Consider the following 18,938-nt stretch of genomic DNA (forward strand, 5'->3'; position numbering starts at 1 on the left):
AAAATCGTGGAAAGAGATATCATCTCGCGAAGAAAGCCAAGTTTCGGACAGAGCAAAAACGTCACAATTGAAGTTATGAATTAAAAATTTGAATGTATCCAATTTAGGGATAAGACTACGACAATTCCACTGTAAAACAGTGATATCTCCGACCTCTCTATTTGAATTAGACATCAAGAGAGATAATCATTGCAAGGAGGGGCCATGTTTGCATCAATTGTTGCAAAATTGTCTTTAATACTGGAAGCATTGAAATGACAATGGTTCTGATGGAGTCGGAAACATTAAAACACTTGAAGATTTGGTCCAAAAGGTCAGACAACTTTATAAATCCCGATTGGGGAGTTGAGCTGGACGGAAAAATAGGGACATTTGGGGTTTTTGATGTCCCCTCGAGTGCTGGGTCGTTCGAAGGTGAACTATTCCCACGGAAGCCAGGAGGAACCTGATTTTGCTTGTCCGCTGCACTCGATTTTTTAGGCATGCTAACAGGAGGTATAACCGGAGGGGCTTGTCCTTGAACTTTGGGAGTGGTCACATTTTTGCGCCGGGGATTCCCTTGGAAAATGAACGGTGTGCCCCCGTTAGCTGTGTCCGCTTCCATTTCGTCAACGGGTAACGTGGCGAAGACATTTTGTGTGATGATTGGTTGTTGTTGTTGGGCCAGTGGAGAAGCGCCCTTTAAAATATCCGCAAAAGTGCGTTTCGAGCGTTCCTTCAAAGAGCGCTTCTGTTTCTCCCAGCGACTCTTGTAAGTTTCACAAACTGAGAGCTCGTGTGGGGATCCCCCGCAATATGGACATTTATGCTCAGTCGCACTGCAGGATTTCCCCTCATGTTGCTCTCCGCAAGTGGCACAGCGCTCCTTGTTGGCACAATAATCTGAAGTGTGACCAACTGACTTGCATTTTTGGCAAGTCATGGGCTTTGGCACGAAGAGTCGCACAGGCAGTCTTAATTTGCCCACCATGACGTAGTCAGGGAGAGCGGAACCAGCAAAAGTTACTCGAAACGAGTCTGACGGCGTGAATTTAGTTTTTCCCTTTTCTTGGGATACTTTCCCTAGTTGGCGGCTGTCCAAAATTTTAACGCCCACCAACGGGAGTCTTTTAAATTTACCAACTCCTTCCTTTATCATTTCACACGTCAGACCCGTTTCAGTTATCACCCCCGAGATTTCTACGTCATGGGAAGGCACGTAGACACGATACTCTAGGGAGAATCTCTCGTCGATCACAACTGCATTTGCGTGTTTCCGATCACTCACGACAACACGCAGTTTGTTCGGTCTAACCTTAGAGATTTCGACCACGGAGGAATAATATCTTGCCAGATCTTTCGAAACCTGAATGACATTGATGGATTTTCCGTTCGGTTTGGGCCGGAAAAAAACAACCCATGGGCCAGCTCCAGGTGAATCTTCTGGATAGACCTTGACACGAGGAGAGGAAGCAACTGAGGGGGAGGTCGAGGTCGATTGTTGAGCGGGAGCGGGATCAGTAGGGCTGGGAGGCAAGTTCGGGAGTTGAGCGGAAACGGGAGCGGGAGAATGAGGGGGTGAAGAGGAAAGGTTTGCAAATTTTCTTGAGGGAGGCTTGTTGAGGTGAGTTAACTCTTCCTGTAAAGAGACATCTTCTGAGGGGGGAACGCGTTTAAGCGACTTCCCAGCACCCGTAGCTGGGGAGGGGGAGACAGTGGATTCGATATCCATGTCAACGCTTTCTTCCCCTTCTGCCATTTAAAATGGCAGATGTACACTTTCTTATAATTTTTGCAATTTTTTTTTATAATTCCTTAACCTAATAACCTTAACCTATTAATTTGAGTATACTTATTATGCACACCAGTGCGGATTATTTATAACGGTGCTGCGTGTTGATCGTTCGGTACAGCTGAACCCGTGTATCGCACCACGCGGTGATGATGTCGAAGACGGTGCTACGGCGATAACACACCAGCACTCAGCGCTCGCGTGCAGCGTTTCTTCCTCTCGCTTGTTGTGTCTGCTTCAATGAATTCACAGGGAATCCCGTTAGTGTCCAACACTCACTTCACCAGCCACGAAAATAACGGTATCACTTCAACGATGCACGATAACGATATAAAACCGTCCGGCGGCTTCGAGCTTAGGAAGACGAATGTGAAAAACATTCTTAGATGTATTAGTTTTGTTCTTTTAATGAAGATTCCTTCCTTCGATAACGCAGTGAATTTGCGAAGATTTTGATTTTTGATTATTTTATCAAAAAAATTGTCACCTTCCAGAGTCATGTTCTGTTTGACATTTATCATAGCTTTAAAGGTTTTAATATTGAATCGTTACTTTTTCTTGTCTACATGTTGTTTATCATAGATAAAATCCTTTCGGCTGGTGCGGTATTACCAGGCAGACACGAAGTAAAATCAGTTAGCTCGTATCGTAAAAAATCTTCAGTTTTAAGAAATTTAGTCTCCTATATTCAATTGAATCAACTAAAGTCAACTTTCTCTAACTCGATATCCAAGGGGACCATCGAGTTAGGAGGTATCGAGATACAGAATATTTTTTCATATTTTTTTATGTCATAAGTTATCATATATTAGGGTAAGTGTCTCAATTATGGTATGAATTTGAATTTTTGATTCATCCCCTTAAAGTCAGAAAACACCTTTTTCACATGATTTTTTTTCCATAATCTCTCCGGAGGTGATAGATGGTTATATTTCACGAAAAAAAATCCTTCTACGCGTATGTTCGAATTTCAACGATGACAGAGTTATAGAACTTTTTTTTCGTTTTGCCTAAAACTGGCTCTACGTTGAAAAGTACGCTACGTAAGCCGATTCTGTTGCTCTGATTTGAAAGAAGAGAAAGTTTAGTACAGGATATAGTAGTGGAGCGTCTAAATTAGTGGATTTAAATAATATTTTGAAAGTGGCATGTTTAAAAGTTAGTATTTTTTTTTTTCAATGCGTAATTATAAATTCTATCCCAAAAATTCATGCTAAACTTGATTGTTTCTATCAATCTAGTTAAAGCTCTCTAACCACTCTACAATTTGTGTTTTTGACGCCCAACTTCTATCTCTCTTAATTTCGCTGTAATATCGATATAAACAATCCCTGGTGAAAATTCAACCAAAAACTTTTAAAAATCGCGATTTTTAAGCCACTGTAGTCATAAAAACCACTTAAATTTCACTTTGTTGGTAGCGCAACGTCGACCAGCGAGCCTAGCACAACCCTGAGTGAGTCGACCAAAAAAAACGTCAGCCGTACCCACTGACTGAGAGATGAGCGGAAACCATCGAACAAAAAGAAAACAACTAAATTGACTGATAGATCCCGTGTGTGACAGATTGCGAGTGCGAAAAGAAAATTTATAAATTATAATTTAAATTGAATTTAATTATTATTAACTTCTATAAGTTTATATTCCTGGTAAGAGTTACATCTAGTTTCCGCAACGTTTAATCAATCGTATCTAAAACCTCTCCAGAATAGTATTTACGACTGGTGGGATACTATAGGAATTGTAACCTACATTTGGAAATATTTCTCCAACACGTTGGACTAGAATCCTTGAAGTCTAAATCATTGAATTGTTGTGCGATAGCGATAAGCTACTACAGTAAGTAGAACTCCCATGAATGTACGTTCTAATCTGAAGATTTTCTTTATTGGTAGGATTTTGTAAATCTACATCTAAAACTGAATAAAGATTTCACGAAATTGGAAGCCGTTGTTGTCTATCGCCAACAAATTACAAAATCTGTAAATTGACAGAGAAATGGCGAGCCGAAAATCGGACGAAGGTTCCGGAAAGCAAAAACCCATTGCAAAGGATATACCCGACAATGTTGGTGATACAGTTTCGGTCAACACGAACCTTCCGGAGGTAGCAGTTCATCCGGAGACGACGAGACAGTTGGAGCATGTCACTCAGTCTGCAACAGGTGTTCAGATGGGATCGACAGTACCGAATAAGGTAGTCCTAACCCAAGGTGGGTGTCAGTCGATGGTCGAAGTTGATCGACAGGTAACTGGAGCCGTGAGTACCGAGAAAGGAGCCATTCCCAAGTCATCCAAAACACATGTTAGTGCAAATAAAAACAAAAACAAGCATAGACAGGTCCCGGCCAAAAGTTCGAACAACGATCCTCTAAGACGAAATCCCCCGCGTTGCGCTCGCGATAAGCAGATCAGTAGCTGCGGATCATGCGAAGAGCCCGATAATGACACCATGGTACAGTGTGATGAGTGTGATACGTGGTATCACTTCTCGTGTGTTCAAGTGAATTCGTCAGTTGAAGATTTAAGCTGGGTATGTCCTGGGTGTGCCAGTGAGGCAGTTCCAGTGGACAAAATGCAAAAGCCCGAGGGAACCAGCAAATATCAACCGCAACAAAATCCACCCCCTATCGTCGCATCGTTGGCTAAATCGGCTGGTAAAGCGAGCAGGCGTAGTGAGAACTGGAAGATCGAGCTACAGCTACAGAAGCTTGAGGAGGAAAAGAAAATGCAGCAGGATTATCTGGACCAGAAATATAATTTGCTGGGGGAACTGAATGTTGAAACTTCATCTGAAGTCAGCGTTCAGGATTCAATGATAGATAATGCGTCGAAAGTACAACAGTGGATAGAAGATACGGAGAAATGCGGTGAAGATTCTGGCCTTGTTGTTGACAATCTCGAGGATGAGCCATTACCTGAAACCGAAAATAGACCAACCACAACGCAACATACGACAAATACAGGCTTACGTCATGCAACCAAACTTGGCAGGCCGAAACCGCAGACTGGAAGAAATCTACCTGCGCTTGGCCAAACACAAGTGCAACCGGATCGTGTTTTAAGCCGTAGGGAGACGAGAAACACTATTGACTTCATCCCTGAACACGGATCGACTCCACTTCTGCAACCAAGGCAAGGGATTATGCCTACTAGAGCCGAAGGTGAAGACAATATTTATACGTTGAACCGTAGCCAACTGGCTGCTAGGCAGGCCGTTTCAAAGGATTTACCGGAATTTAGCGGAAACCCGGAGGATTGGCCGCTCTTTTTTTCGATCTTCAACTCTTCCGCCCAGCTATGCGGATTCTCAAATGAGGAGAATATGCTCAGGCTGCGGAAATGCCTCAGAGGAAAGGCACTCGAAGCGGTCAAGTGCCGTCTACTCCATCCATCGAACGTGAACGGAGTGATGGCTACGCTAAAGATGCTGTATGGCAGGCCTGAAACAATCATACAAGCAATCGTCAGAAAGGTCCGATTCTTACCGGCTCCCAGCATTGATAGACTGGACACTGTGATTCATTTCGCACTCAACGTAGACAATCTTGTCGCAACGGTGGAAGCTTGTGACATCCGGGATTTTATGTACAACGCTTCTTTGAGGTACGAGTTAGTGGAGAGGCTCCCGCCGACGTTAAAACTAGATTGGGCAAGAAATTCCCGGAACAATCCAACTCCAAACCTATTGGATTTCAGCTTGTGGCTGCGCTCTGTTGCTGAGGACGCCAGTGCCGTTTCAACTTCGATGAACAGTGACTTCCGTTCCCGATACGCGAAAAAAGATGGTTTTTTGAATATCCACTCAGAAGAGGACCATCAGTCATCAAGAAAAACGTTGGTCACATCCGTTATTAACGATCCTTCTTCAAAGGAGTACAGCAGAGAATGCATTTGTTGCAAAGGCAGCTGTTCAACATTAGCGCAGTGCAAACGGTTTAAAGAACTTAGCTACGATTCAAGATGGTCCGCAGTGCGGGAGTTTAAAATATGTCGTAAGTGTCTTCGTAGGCATAATGGTCCATGCAAACAGAGGAAAGTGTGCGGTATCGATGGATGTTCCTACTTACACCATCCTCTTCTACACGATAAAAACAAGCAATCACCGAATTTATCTCCCACTCCATCGACAAGTGCTCTACAGGGACAAGGGAGTCAAGCCATGAATAGCAGCTGTAACGTGCATCAAGGGCAGCCTGAGATCCTGTTCAGAATCGTACCAGTTCTTCTTTATGGTCCATCTAAAATTGTGCGAACTTACGCCTTCGTTGATGATGGTTCGGAACTTACACTGATGGAGCAGAGTTTAGCTGACGAGTTAGGAGTACATGGTCCGACGAAATCCCTTTGTCTGCGATGGACCGGTGGAACGAACAGAACAGAAGATTTGTCTCAAAAGGTAAATGTTCAGATCTCAAGTGTCACAAGTCCCTCCAAGAAGTATACACTTCACGAAGTACACACAGTTGGCAGTCTGCAACTCCGACCGCAGACACTATTAATTACTGAAATCCAGAATAAATACCGTCATCTCAAGGCCTTACCGGTAGAATCGTATCAAGAGGTTAGCCAACAACTTCTCATCGGACTGGATCATGCAAGCTTGGGAAACGTGATGAAATGTCGCGAGGGTAATCCGAACGAGCCCATAGGAGTCAAAACTCGCCTTGGATGGATAATTTACGGATGCTGTACCAAGACATCGAACGGTGGTAGTCACGTTAATCATCACAGTGTTCAACTCTGTCAGTGTGAAACTAAATCGGATGATCAGCTGCACGAAGCCATGAAACAATATTTCTCACTGGAAAGTATGGGAATCAGTAAGCCAGATAAACTGTTGCTATCCAACGATGAGCAAAGAGCGATAGAGTTGTTGCAGAAATTAACCAGGCGTGTGAATGGGAGATACGAATCCGGTCTGCTTATGCGGTACGATAATGTAAGACTTCCAGACAGCAGACCAATGGCCCTACGACGATGGGAATGTCTTGATCGACGAATGCAGAAAGACGAAAACCTAGCTCTGGTATTAAATGCAAAAATAAATGATTGCTTAGCCAAGGGCTACATGAGGAAGCTTACCGTGGAGGAAACAGAGACTGCTCGTAACCCAGTCTGGTACCTTCCAGTATTTCCGGTTATGAATCCTAACAAACCTGGAAAGGTAAGACTTGTCTGGGACGCGGCGGCGGCCTGTTATGGGGTCTCTCTAAATTCAGTCCTCCTTAAAGGACCTGATCAAGTAACCTCTCTCTTGTCAATCCTGGTACGGTTTCGCGAATTCCGGGTGGCAGTTTCCGGTGACCTCCGGGAAATGTTTCTTCAAATCCTGATGAGATCTGAGGATCAGCACTTCCTACGCTTCTTTTGGAAGGCGAACGCTGGAGACACAACTCCTAGTACGTACGTTATGCAGACCTTGCCATTTGGAACGTGCTGCTCTCCAAGCATAGCTCAGTATGTTAAGAACACCCACGCAAAACAATTCGAGCAGGAATTTCCGGAAGCTGTGCACGCCATCGTTCATCAGCACTATGTCGACGATATGCTGATCAGTGCTGAAACGGAGGAGAAAGCAATCCAGCTGGTGAAGGACATCAAAAATATTCACGAATCCGGAGGGTTCCAAATGCGGAATTGGGTGTCAAATTCACCGGCAATAGTCGATGCACTGAACGGAGAGAGAATCAACGAAGTGAACCTGAGCGTTGGCGAAGCAAATGCCGCTGAAAAAGTTCTCGGAATGTGGTGGAACACAAAAGAGGACTGCTTCACATACAAGCTATCTCCCCGCCTCGACGTTGACTTGGTGTCTGGACGTAAACGACCAACCAAACGTGAAGTCCTGAGGACCTTAATGATGGTATTCGAACCGCTGGGTTTGATCAGTAATTTCCTCATGTTTTTGCGAAGTCTTTTACAAGAAATTTGGAGAGCATCTATCGGTTGGGATGAGCCGATTCACGACTGCCACTTTGAGAAATGGCTCGTTTGGCTTCGAGTTCTTCCGCGTGTAGCAGATATCAAGATCCCTCGGTGCTATCGGGCGGTTACGTCTTCAGGAGAAGGGACCGTCGTGCAAATGCACACCTTTGTGGATGCGAGCGAAAGTGGTTTCGCGGCCGTCGTTTATCTTCGTTTTCAAGAAAATGACACGGTTGAAATTGCATTGGCAGGAGCGAAAAGCAGAGTCGCACCACTAAAATTTCTATCCATACCTCGCTCTGAACTGCAAGCTGCAATCATCGGAGCTAGGCTGGCAGACTCCATTCTTGGATCGCTCTCTATTGCGGTCCAAAAACGCTATTTCTGGACAGATTCCAGAGACGTCATGTGTTGGTTACACTCCGATCACAGGCGCTACAGCCAATATGTGGCTGTACGTGTTAGTGAGATTTTAGAGACGACAGGCATCCGAGATTGGCGATGGGTCCCTACAAAAATGAACGTAGCGGACGAAGGAACCAAATGGAAAAGTTCACCAATTTTGAGCAGCTCTAGCCGATGGTTCCGTGGTCCAGAATATCTCTGGAAAGCTGAAGGAGAATGGCCAGCAGCTTCTCAGTCCGTTAGTTTCACCGACACCGAGCTTCGTCCGCACATGCACCTTCATTTCAAATCATTCGAGCCGATCATCGATGTGAGTCGCTTTAGCAAATGGTCAGTAATTCTGAAGGTCACAGCTTTCGTATTTAGAGCCATCAAGAACATGCAGCGAACCATCAGGAAGACTCCTCAAGCTAAAGGACCACTTACTAGCGACGAACTATCAACGGCTGAGTCTTATCTATACCAGATAGCTCAAAGAAGTGCATATGAAGAGGAAATTTCAGTTTTATCTATCAACCATCAGAAGCCGTCAGAAAAACTAGTTCCCAAAAGCAGCCCCTTGTTCCGTCTTTGCCCATTCATGGATGAAATGGGAGTCCTAAGGATCCGCGGGCGAACTAACGTTTGCCAGTTTATCGACAGCAGCGTTGCTAATCCCGTTATTCTTCCACGAGAACACAGCATAACTAGGCTAATCGTATTGCATATCCATCAGAAGTTCCTGCATCAGAACCACGAAATCATCATAAATGAATTGAAACAACGTTATTACATTTGCCGTCTAAAAGCTGTCTACAAATCAGTCCGTAAAAACTGCCAATTTTGCAAGAACGAACGAGCTCGCCCAAAACCGCCGCTGATGAGTGACTTACCATTATCACGTCTTTCCGTCTACAGTCGTCCTTTCAGTCATATGGGGGTGGATTACTTCGGCCCAATGACTGTATCCGTAGGCCGCCGAGTGGAGAAACGCTGGGGTGTCTTGGCGACGTGCCTCACTGTACGTGCCATCCATTTAGAAGTCGCTCATTCACTTACTGCTGACTCATGCATTATAGCTCTACGCAACGTAATGAGTAGACGGGGGGTACCACTTGCCATATACAGCGACAGAGGCACAAATTTTGTGGGGGCCAACAAAGAACTGAAGGCCGCACTGGAACAATTAGATCACGTTAAGATATCTGCAGAATTCACATCACCGCAAACCACGTGGAACTTCATCCCTCCCATGTCCCCTCATATGGGTGGAGCATGGGAAAGGATGATCCGTACGGTCAAACAGAACCTGGAAAAATTACTTCTAAGCCGTCTACCATCGGATGAAACGCTACGTAGTATGCTGATAGAAATAGAACTCATCGTGAATTCGAGGCCATTGACTGAAATACCTTTAGACGATGATCAGTCTCCCGTGCTGACTCCTAATCACTTTATCATCGGTTCGTCGAATGGAATGCTTCCTTGGACCTGTTTGGATGACAACCCTGCTCGATTGAGACAGAATTGGAAACTGTCTCAAAATTTAGCGAACCAGTTCTGGGTACAGTGGCTGCGTGACTACTTACCGACATTGACGCGCAGGGCGAAATGGTTCACCGGAGTGAAGCCGATTGAAATCAACGTGGTTATCGTCGACAACAGATTTCCACGTAATTCTTGGCCCAAAGGACGTGTGATTGCCACCAAGATAGCGCCAGACGGACAAGTCAGGTGGGCTACAGTACAAACCGTTAGTGGAATATACGAGCGACCCGCCGTCATGCTCGCAGTGCTCGACGTTGGCGTAATTGGAAATACAACTCAGAAGGATCTTCGCTGCATTGAAGGGGGGAGTGTTGGTAGCGCAACGTCGACCAGCGAGCCTAGCACAACCCTGAGTGAGTCGACCAAAAAAAACGTCAGCCGTACCCACTGACTGAGAGATGAGCGGAAACCATCGAACAAAAAGAAAACAACGAAATTGACTGATAGATCCCGTGTGTGACAGATTGCGAGTGCGAAAAGAAAATTTATAAATTATAATTTAAATTGAATTTAATTATTGTTAACTTCTATAAGTTTATATTCCTGGTAAGAGTTACATCTAGTTTCCGCAACGTTTAATCAATCGTATCTAAAACCTCTCCAGAATAGTATTTACGACTGGTGGGATACTATAGGAATTGTAACCTACATTTGGAAATATTTCTCCAACACGTTGGACTAGAATCCTTGAAGTCTAAATCATTGAATTGTTGTGCGATAGCGATAAGCTACTACAGTAAGTAGAACTCCCATGAATGTACGTTCTAATCTGAAGATTTTCTTTATTGGTAGGATTTTGTAAATCTACATCTAAAACTGAATAAAGATTTCACGAAATTGGAAGCCGTTGTTGTCTATCGCCAACACACTTCAACGTTGAAAGGTTACATTTTTTTCTTGAAATAAGTCATATTTGAATTATAAAAAAAAACTTTTTTTTTCGAACTGTATATAATCGGGTCCAAAATTGTATATAATCGAATCATATATAATGGAGTCAGTATATAATCGAGTCTGACCTACATAAGAAACTAGGTTAACAAAGAAAATATGTATCAAGTATGTTATTCAAAATAAATTGTAACGATCACGCAGAAACTGTTCAATCACAAAGAATTGTTCAAATAGTTTCACAGGAACATTTTCAGTTGATTTCAATATTCCGGACATATTCTTCAGGTTTGATTTAACGTTCGAAGGTGTAATTTCAACACAATCATCTGAACCTTCCTGAATATTCTAATATATCTAACTCGATAGGACTACTATCTTCAGCGTTTTTCTCGGTTTTTCCAACACTTTCCAGTATATCAGTATCTGGTATCAGATCACAGCATATCACGTTCTGATACTTTTCGCACTAATCATCAAAGGAAGTTAAGCTATCGAACGGTACTGTACGGTCCACATCAGCATGCTCACAACGCATTAATTATGCCAGCGGAATATCACCATAATCATTGAAGGAAAAGTCGACTGTCCTGAAGCAATTTTAAATAGTCTCAGATTAAAACTTATGAATTTTAGAGGGTGAAAGTATTTCAATTGCATCCAATACTGGTATAGCTGAAGGGTCCTAGAGTGCATTTAAATACAGTAATAATGCTGAATAACATGAAGGTTAAAAAGGACAAATATCCTTCATTTCTTGCAGTCTTCGTTTAACTAATCGTACTAATTATTCGAAAATGGCGATAGTACTGATTCAGGTTTTTGATTATGTTGAAGTCCAGTCCAGCTGAGCTACGGAAGTAAAGATTTGTGGTAAAATTGTAAACTTATCGATTTAAGCTTTGGTCGAAGTGATTTTGGGTGCGCTGTACAGTTATCAATGAACATTACCACCTTTGAGCAGAAATAGATATAAGTATGATACATTACCATTACACATAATTCCAGAATTAATACATTTTTATTTTCTTTGGAAAATTTTTCGTCAAGTTGCATGATCTATTTCTCAAGAAGCTTAATTCCAACCAGGTCTTGGTGTTGCTCTCATATTTCACTGGTAATGACTTCTTCTTTTTGAAACATCTTGGGTTTTTACTCTTTCCATTGACCAGCAACGGTAGTTTATCGCTTCCGTCTATGTTGGTCTTGCTTTAAAGTTGAGAATTCCCAGTTTCTGGACAAATTCGCTAACTTTCTCCCGAAGAATAGAATCTGATAGAGGTAAATTGTTCTGGCTTGTTAAGACAAAAAAATCCATTGACCACTCTAACTTTTCGATTCCGACCAACCTTATATACTTTTTGTCTAGATTCAACTTTCCCTTCCGATTCCATTATTTGTTTAGCTTGAATAGTGTTGATACCGTACTTTGTGCAATACTGAAATCTTTTGCAGCTTCAGACCCCTTCCGTCCATACTTTTCGATCTGCTCGATGATGCTCAAACGTTGTGCAAAGGTTAGCGTTTTAATCGTTCGTTTGAAAGGATTTTCGTGGTTTTCCACACTTGAAAAGAAATTCCTTGATGACACGAACACTTCGTCTTCACTTTCAAGAGCAATTGAAATGACAATTAATAACGTACAGAAACATGTACGCGAACTTCAATCGAGTTAAAGATGTGAAAATCCATGGAGAAATGAATCAAAACCCATCGAGTTTGGGGAGGATTCGAGTTATGGAAAGAATAATGCTTGTAAAATCAAAGGTGCCATGAAATTTATCGGGTTACAGAACATCGAGTAAGGGAAAGTTGACTGTAGTATTTTAAAAATAGTTTGCACCTTTTTGCTCGGAAATACTTCATCCTCTCTATGTTTAGAATTGAGGGGCTCAAAATAAAAGGGGTTTAAGTGATTTGATCGATTTTTTTTCATTAACTTTTTGTTTAGTTAATAACTCAACTGCAAAAACGTTCCAATTTGAGTTTGCTATAGAATCCGATAGATAAGGTTCTGACTGGAATGTGTTTGCAGCCGAGTCATGACAAAAAGAGAGAGTCGATGTAGAGAAATCTACGATGTCACTCACACCTCTTTTGTTTTGAGCCCCTCAATTCTAATAAATTAATTAAAATTAACAGTAACTTCAGCAACATTGTCTCTCTCAACAAGGCCAAGAAATGTTCGAAAGGTAACTATCCGGTTTCTTGTTAAAAAATCACCATAGCTACGGAAGCTACGGGTTTCCAAATATATCGCGTAGTACAATACATTTATCTTGTGAGAGAATAAAATGAAAAAATTAAATGCAATACATCAAAAATACTAAGTCTCTCGATAGAAGGTCAAAGATAAAGGAATCGTGTGTTACTATGCTCAGGCAATTTTGTATAATATTCACCGATGAAATCACAAAAACTTTTCAAATTTTCTACATGAACACGAAAACATTGAGCAAAATTTCAAATCTTAAATCCAATCAGATGTTGATTCGAATAAATTTGTTTGAAAAAAAAATGACACTGGAATACATATTTTTTTATTCTATACTTTATACTGAAAATACGGTACAGATTGATGAAAAGACGGGACAATCAAAATAGGCCGAAAAAACGGTACGTTTGGTCAGCCTAGTCATAACAGATTAGCCCCACATGACGGTAACGTTTCAAAGCCAACGAAACAGAATGCTCGTTAGCACGCAATGAAATTGTAGAGAAATGGTAGGAAACAAAAAAAAAAGAAACTGTCGCGCGTTTGTCTTCGCTTGTCAACTTGATTCGCATGATTGCGACATTGTCGTTGCTTCTAGTAGACGAGTGAAGCCGGTGAAAATGCAAACAAGAAATAGAACTAACGATGCCTTCTCACGACGGTGCACTTGGTTTCATCACTAACGCACTACTAGCGGAGATCGGCGTTTGGTTCCTAATATATTCTATAGTGTTTCCGATGATGACATGTTTTTTGTTACCGATCTAGAAGTAATTAGAAGTATTGGGAATGATATACTTACTTGGTCGTTTTATGTTTGGAGAGTATTCTGTGGATATACTCGCAGACATATTTACTGTAGGTTTTCAGTTCTATGACGGGCACCATGATATCTTGCCAAACTTTGAGCCCAACGTTGAGATCACCGAAGCCACCTTGTCCAAGAGCCCATAGCAGGCTGAGTCCTATATTGCTGCGATTCTGGAAGGAGTTTCGAAGAATTGCGTTACGGGCGAGGTTGTTAACGCATATTTGGGGATTGCTCAGAGCCATTGCTTGCAACATAATTTTGTGTCCCAAGTGAGGCAAGTTTTTGTTCATATCACTGGCTAAGTTAGACAACGTTAAATCGTAAAAATATTGAACGTTTTGTTCTCCCGCCTTTGCAATTGATTCATCAATTAGGTCTTTCAGTTCTTGCGAAATTGTGTCGTATGGGTAGGATAATGATTTATCTACAAACAGTGGATCGACCGCTTCTTCGATGCGAAGGCTCTCGTTGAAAAATGCCGCTATCGCTTTAAGCTTCATCAAATGATTGTCTCTGAAATTTTCATTCACGGTCCACAGATTAAACCGCAGGTCGCTGACAACGAGCGATTTTAAGCCCGTCTCTAGATCTTTGAATTTTGGCTTAGCTTGCTGTTTCTTTTCCGCCTCTCGATTCTGTTTAGCCTTATTTTGGAGATGTTGTCCCCGTACAGGTGATCGCTTTCTCTCCTGTTGATGCGATTGCTGTTTTCCATTGGCCAGTTTCGGGTTGTTCTTGTTGTTCTCCTTATTGTCTCCATTATGGTCTAGCAATATATGGTCCTTCACGTTAGTGTACAACGACCGAATCTGATCCATAGTGTCTAAAATTAGCGAACAAAACAAACAGCAAAAATATCAATAGGACGGTTCGAACGTGCGTGTTAAAAGAAAGTTAGATTACAACTGATGCAGAACTGCACGCGGGAGCATTGGGATCCTATTCATGTACATGCGCTTCTCGCAAGAAGCAAATCTGTAACGCTACTTAGCTGTATTTTAAGCGATGGTAAACGTTAAAACATAAAGTTGCACTTTACGATCAATTTCCTTATTATATGTTATTTTAATCCGCTATTTGTAGCAAATCAGATATATTATTTGAATGTCGTAATAAATCCCAAATTCTTTCTTTTGTGATGCTAGCACAAATAGTAGTAATTATGACATGAAAAGTTAAGCTATCGTATATCGTAATAATAGTTCGATGGAAAGGGTTAATAGCTCTAATAGCGAGCACTTAGATGCTTACCAGCATCTTCTCGCGCCGCTGATCCTAATTTGGCGGAGGTGGAGTTTTTATTTTTATCTCCACCCGCTTTCCGTGGTTTCTTCTGTTTACTGACAACTTCCCATTCGTTGGACATTTTTCACAAACTTTACCCGGTGTTTACACACTACTACTACGATACTGTTATCAAGTTTGTAAGCTAATTCAGAGCAACGAAAATAAATTTAATTATAGCAATACAACACAACGTAACGAATAATCTTAATGAAGTATACTGAGGGTGAATTGTGAACGACTGAAACAAACAGATGTGCTCTTTCATAAATTCAACATAAATTCACGATTTAAAACTGCACAAATATTCCTAATTGTGAGATGACGCAAAATACAGACAACTGGACAGTTTTTCTTTTTTTTCTCAGTCTCGCAGCGTTTTCGTGTTTTTCGATGTTTTGACAGCTCCTACAATTCGTATAGCCCAGTGGGCTGATGCTGAGACGGTTGATGTAGGTCGAATAAAGATCAAGATGTGTATATATATACTAAAGGTGTGACCGTGTCGTCAATAAGTGCGCGAGGGGAAACGGTATAGATATACAGAGGACTGTGGAAAGGGATTTTACTGCAAAACACGGGAAAATGAACATCTGATGAACATCCCAATTTCCTCGCAAGCCATTGGTTCATTTTCCATCACCAACCGACACCGAGAGTCGATTTGTTCTTTTGAACTGAAACATAAAATAAGATATATTACAAACCTAGCTTTAAGGCCAGGCGCAAATTGAGACGCGCATAGCGCGAGTAAACTGCCGCGATATAGCGCCTGTTTTTGTGACTAATGAAAACAGATAGAACGGCGCAAATTGGCCAGATGACGCGAGAGTGTGGAGCGCTCGTGAGACACGACTCGCGTGACGCTGTGGCTGAACCACAGTTTCTCGTGCTGGTCGTACTGGTCGGGTGATTGTGTTAGTAAATAAATATATCGCGCAAATCTGTGTGAATCAGACGTTGTATGCGAGTGGCACTTTATTTACACCAAACTGCGACTGAATATGCGCTCCACCACGCTACGTTTGTGGCACGTATGAGTCGTGTTTGTAGTCTCGTGTTCGTTTACGAGCGCTATACGCTTCTCAATTTGCGCCTTGCCTAACAGTAAATGACTTATCTTTCAACTTTTCAATGCTCTTATTGCCACAGTTCCAATCACTTTAACATCACAATTTTGCCCTAATCCATCAACACTCTCACCCTGCAGAAATTCAGAATAGGAATAATCAAAACAATTCCACACACAAAACGCAAAAATAATATTGCAAAATATTGCCGATTGATTACACACACTGCGGAAGAAATCCAAGATGGCTGAAAGGCCTTCCTCATAAGCCGCGGTACCGTATTGTATTTATCGTGATAAAGACTTTGAAACAATTAGGCCTTCTACACATTAGGCAACCGCAACCCGATCTATGTTGGCGATGTCAATCGGATCTCCAACTCAGCTCTGCACATTGAGGCAATTCAAACGTAATGAAATCGTTATGTTTTCATCTGTCATCATAAACTGTATAATCGCTGACAGAGATGCTATTTCTTCAACTGCCGGAGGAAATTATATGAAGAGCGTTTTTCGAAACCATATAAAAAATGCTTTTCATAAAAATCTACTTTATTTTACATTTTCCTTATCTTGAACGAAAAGAAAAAAAGCTAAATCACTTAATTTTGTAAACGGCATCAAATTGAAGGTATGCCCGACTATTTAAAACTCTTCAATGGAATCAAAGAAAATTTGCACTATAGCAGAAATATCCACTCATTTGGCATTCCTGGACATTTTTTTCGGAAGTACTACATCTCCTATTCGCTTTAACGGCATTGAACTTCGTGTTCTGATTTTGGAAAGCGAAAATGAAAATAATGGATATTCAGGTTTAGGTAATACTGGATTTTTTTTCTTTTTTCGTTTCAAATAACGATTATTTTAATGGATTTCACTATTCAAATAACTTTATTAATTCTTATTTTGCTACACATCGGAAGTTTAACCTCCTCATTTGAGATTCGAGATAATCTTGTTTACAATGACTGGCTTAATTGACATTCGATCCACTTCACTCATTGACCCAAAATATATCCAATTGAACCTTATCCAATACATCAGGGATGATGAAAGGAATACAAATTCAAGTATGACCATCACTACAAAAACAAAACACATAAAACTTCTTGAATAAAATATTAAAATATGAAATATCATTTATATTCTTTAATAAAATTATATGAATTATCAAAATTATTACTTTTGTAAACACTTTCTGAACGTTTTCAGTTGGATTTTGATGTTTGAAAGTATAAGACTACTTTTCGATACACTCCTTACTACAGGCTCCGCAATACATATGATACATATGTTTGATGAGTTTGAGTCTTTTCTTTATGTTTGAATTGTGTGTGGGAAGTCTTCAAAATACCTGTTGTCCCATAGCAATTTTGTGCCCCGAGATGAAGAAATTAGGCCGAGGTGATATTGGATCGGAGTACGCAAATCGGCCCATAGCAACAACATAATGAAAAGATTCGGGGATTAAAAGCTTCTAATTAATTTTTGTACAAATCGCAAAGGAAGAAACATGGATGTCACTTATGTTAATTTTAAAATGTTTTGATTTATCTAAATGAGTCTACCATGGACAGACATATAATTGTACTAGCTTAAGCGACCCATACATTTACAATACTATTGCACAACACAGGAGATTGTGAAATAATATTGAGCGTGTGTTTCTGATATTGAAATTTTGTCCAATATATTGTACGATATCAAAAAGTTTAGATATTTAGTGTCAGTTAATGTCAAAGTTTATGTTTATATGTACATCTTCTCGAGTGTTAAATGAGTGTTCTCCTAAAAAAAATTACAGGCCGTTTTCTAGGACGTGTGTGTCGCGATGGCCATCAAAAACGCCGAAAAGTATTTTATTCTCAATGGGATATTATGGGATATCAAGTGTCAGGTTCTAATAAGTACTTGCGATGGAATATTGAACGTCAGTAGCCAGCCTTGAGCAATATTTAGCACAAACTTCGATATCATCTCCAAACGATTCAATTCCATTGCACATATATGACTGTGGCGCCATAATATTGTACGTCTGTTTTTTTTTTTTTTTTTTTTTTGTAGAGGTGAGGAACGCTCTACCAGCCTTATCTGGGAAGGGTTAACCCAGACGTCGAGTGGGGATCGCACCCACAAAAACCAAGCCCTCTACTCGTTGCCTTATTCCCCCTGGGACCACATCTAGGCGACTACTTCAGGAGGAGGCTGACAACGCTGACTAACGTTGTCCTTCCCTTTTTCTCAACATTGTTTCTCTCTATTCGCTTTTCATTCCACTGCGCTTATGTCCTCTTCGCAGGCATCCATTTACCCGTCGAGACGTGTACCGATTAGGAATTGCCCTCCAACTTGACGCGCAACCCGTCACATTCACCCTCGCGGGATTTCTCACCTGTCGAGACGTGCACCGATTAGGAAGCGCCCTCCAACTTGACGCGCGCCCCGTCACAGTCACCCTCGCAGGATTTCTCTCCCAGCGGAGCGCCGATTAGGTAGTGCCCTCCAACATGACGCGCACTCCGTCACAGCTACTCTCGTGGGGTATGCACCATTTTGATCATGGTTTCATCCTTGATGCTCGCTCCTTCGAGCGTTCGCGGTGTTCTTCCATCCAGGCCACAATCAGGCGTTGTCAGGCAGGTATTTTTCAGACATTCGCGGCAGTATCCGATTACCTGTCGAGACGTGCACCGATTAGGAAGCGCCCTCCAATTTGACGCGCGCCCCGTCACAATCACCCTCGCAGGATTTCTCTTCCCAGCGGAGCGCCGATTAGGTAGTGCCCTCCAACATGATGCGCACTCCGTCACGGCGGCTCTCGGGGGGGGGGGGTTAATATCCGGTACTACAGCCGTCTTGATTGTTCATCTCTTATGGTCAGGCGTTATCCGCATGCTGGTCGGTCCTCCACTTCCGCTGTAGCTCGGTCATGATATGTACGATTGCACTGTTTACTGCGTTCCAGGTGCCCTCGTCACGACACATTTCCTCCACGATGTTCCCTGCATGAAGGGTAGGCAGCCCCTCGCGCACTA

General features: G+C 41.9%; 1 protein-coding gene across 1 annotated transcript in view; it reads right to left on the bottom strand.

Annotated features, from left to right (window-relative positions):
- Positions 1–15,198, bottom strand: part of LOC129779325 (transmembrane protein 214-A) — a 50,423-nt gene extending 35,225 nt beyond the window's left edge. Inside the window, exons 1-2 of the mRNA XM_055786741.1 lie at positions 14,799–15,198; positions 13,539–14,370 (exon numbers count right to left, since the gene is read on the bottom strand). Of these exons, the coding sequence (XP_055642716.1) occupies positions 13,539–14,370; positions 14,799–14,913 (947 nt within the window). The 5' untranslated portion in view covers positions 14,914–15,198. The remainder of the gene's footprint in view (positions 1–13,538; positions 14,371–14,798) is intronic.
- Between the last annotated feature and the right edge of the window lie 3,740 nt (positions 15,199–18,938).

Source organism: Toxorhynchites rutilus, chromosome 3 (genome assembly GCF_029784135.1).
Source record: "Toxorhynchites rutilus septentrionalis strain SRP chromosome 3, ASM2978413v1, whole genome shotgun sequence".
Lineage (NCBI taxonomy): Eukaryota > Metazoa > Arthropoda > Insecta > Diptera > Culicidae > Toxorhynchites > Toxorhynchites rutilus.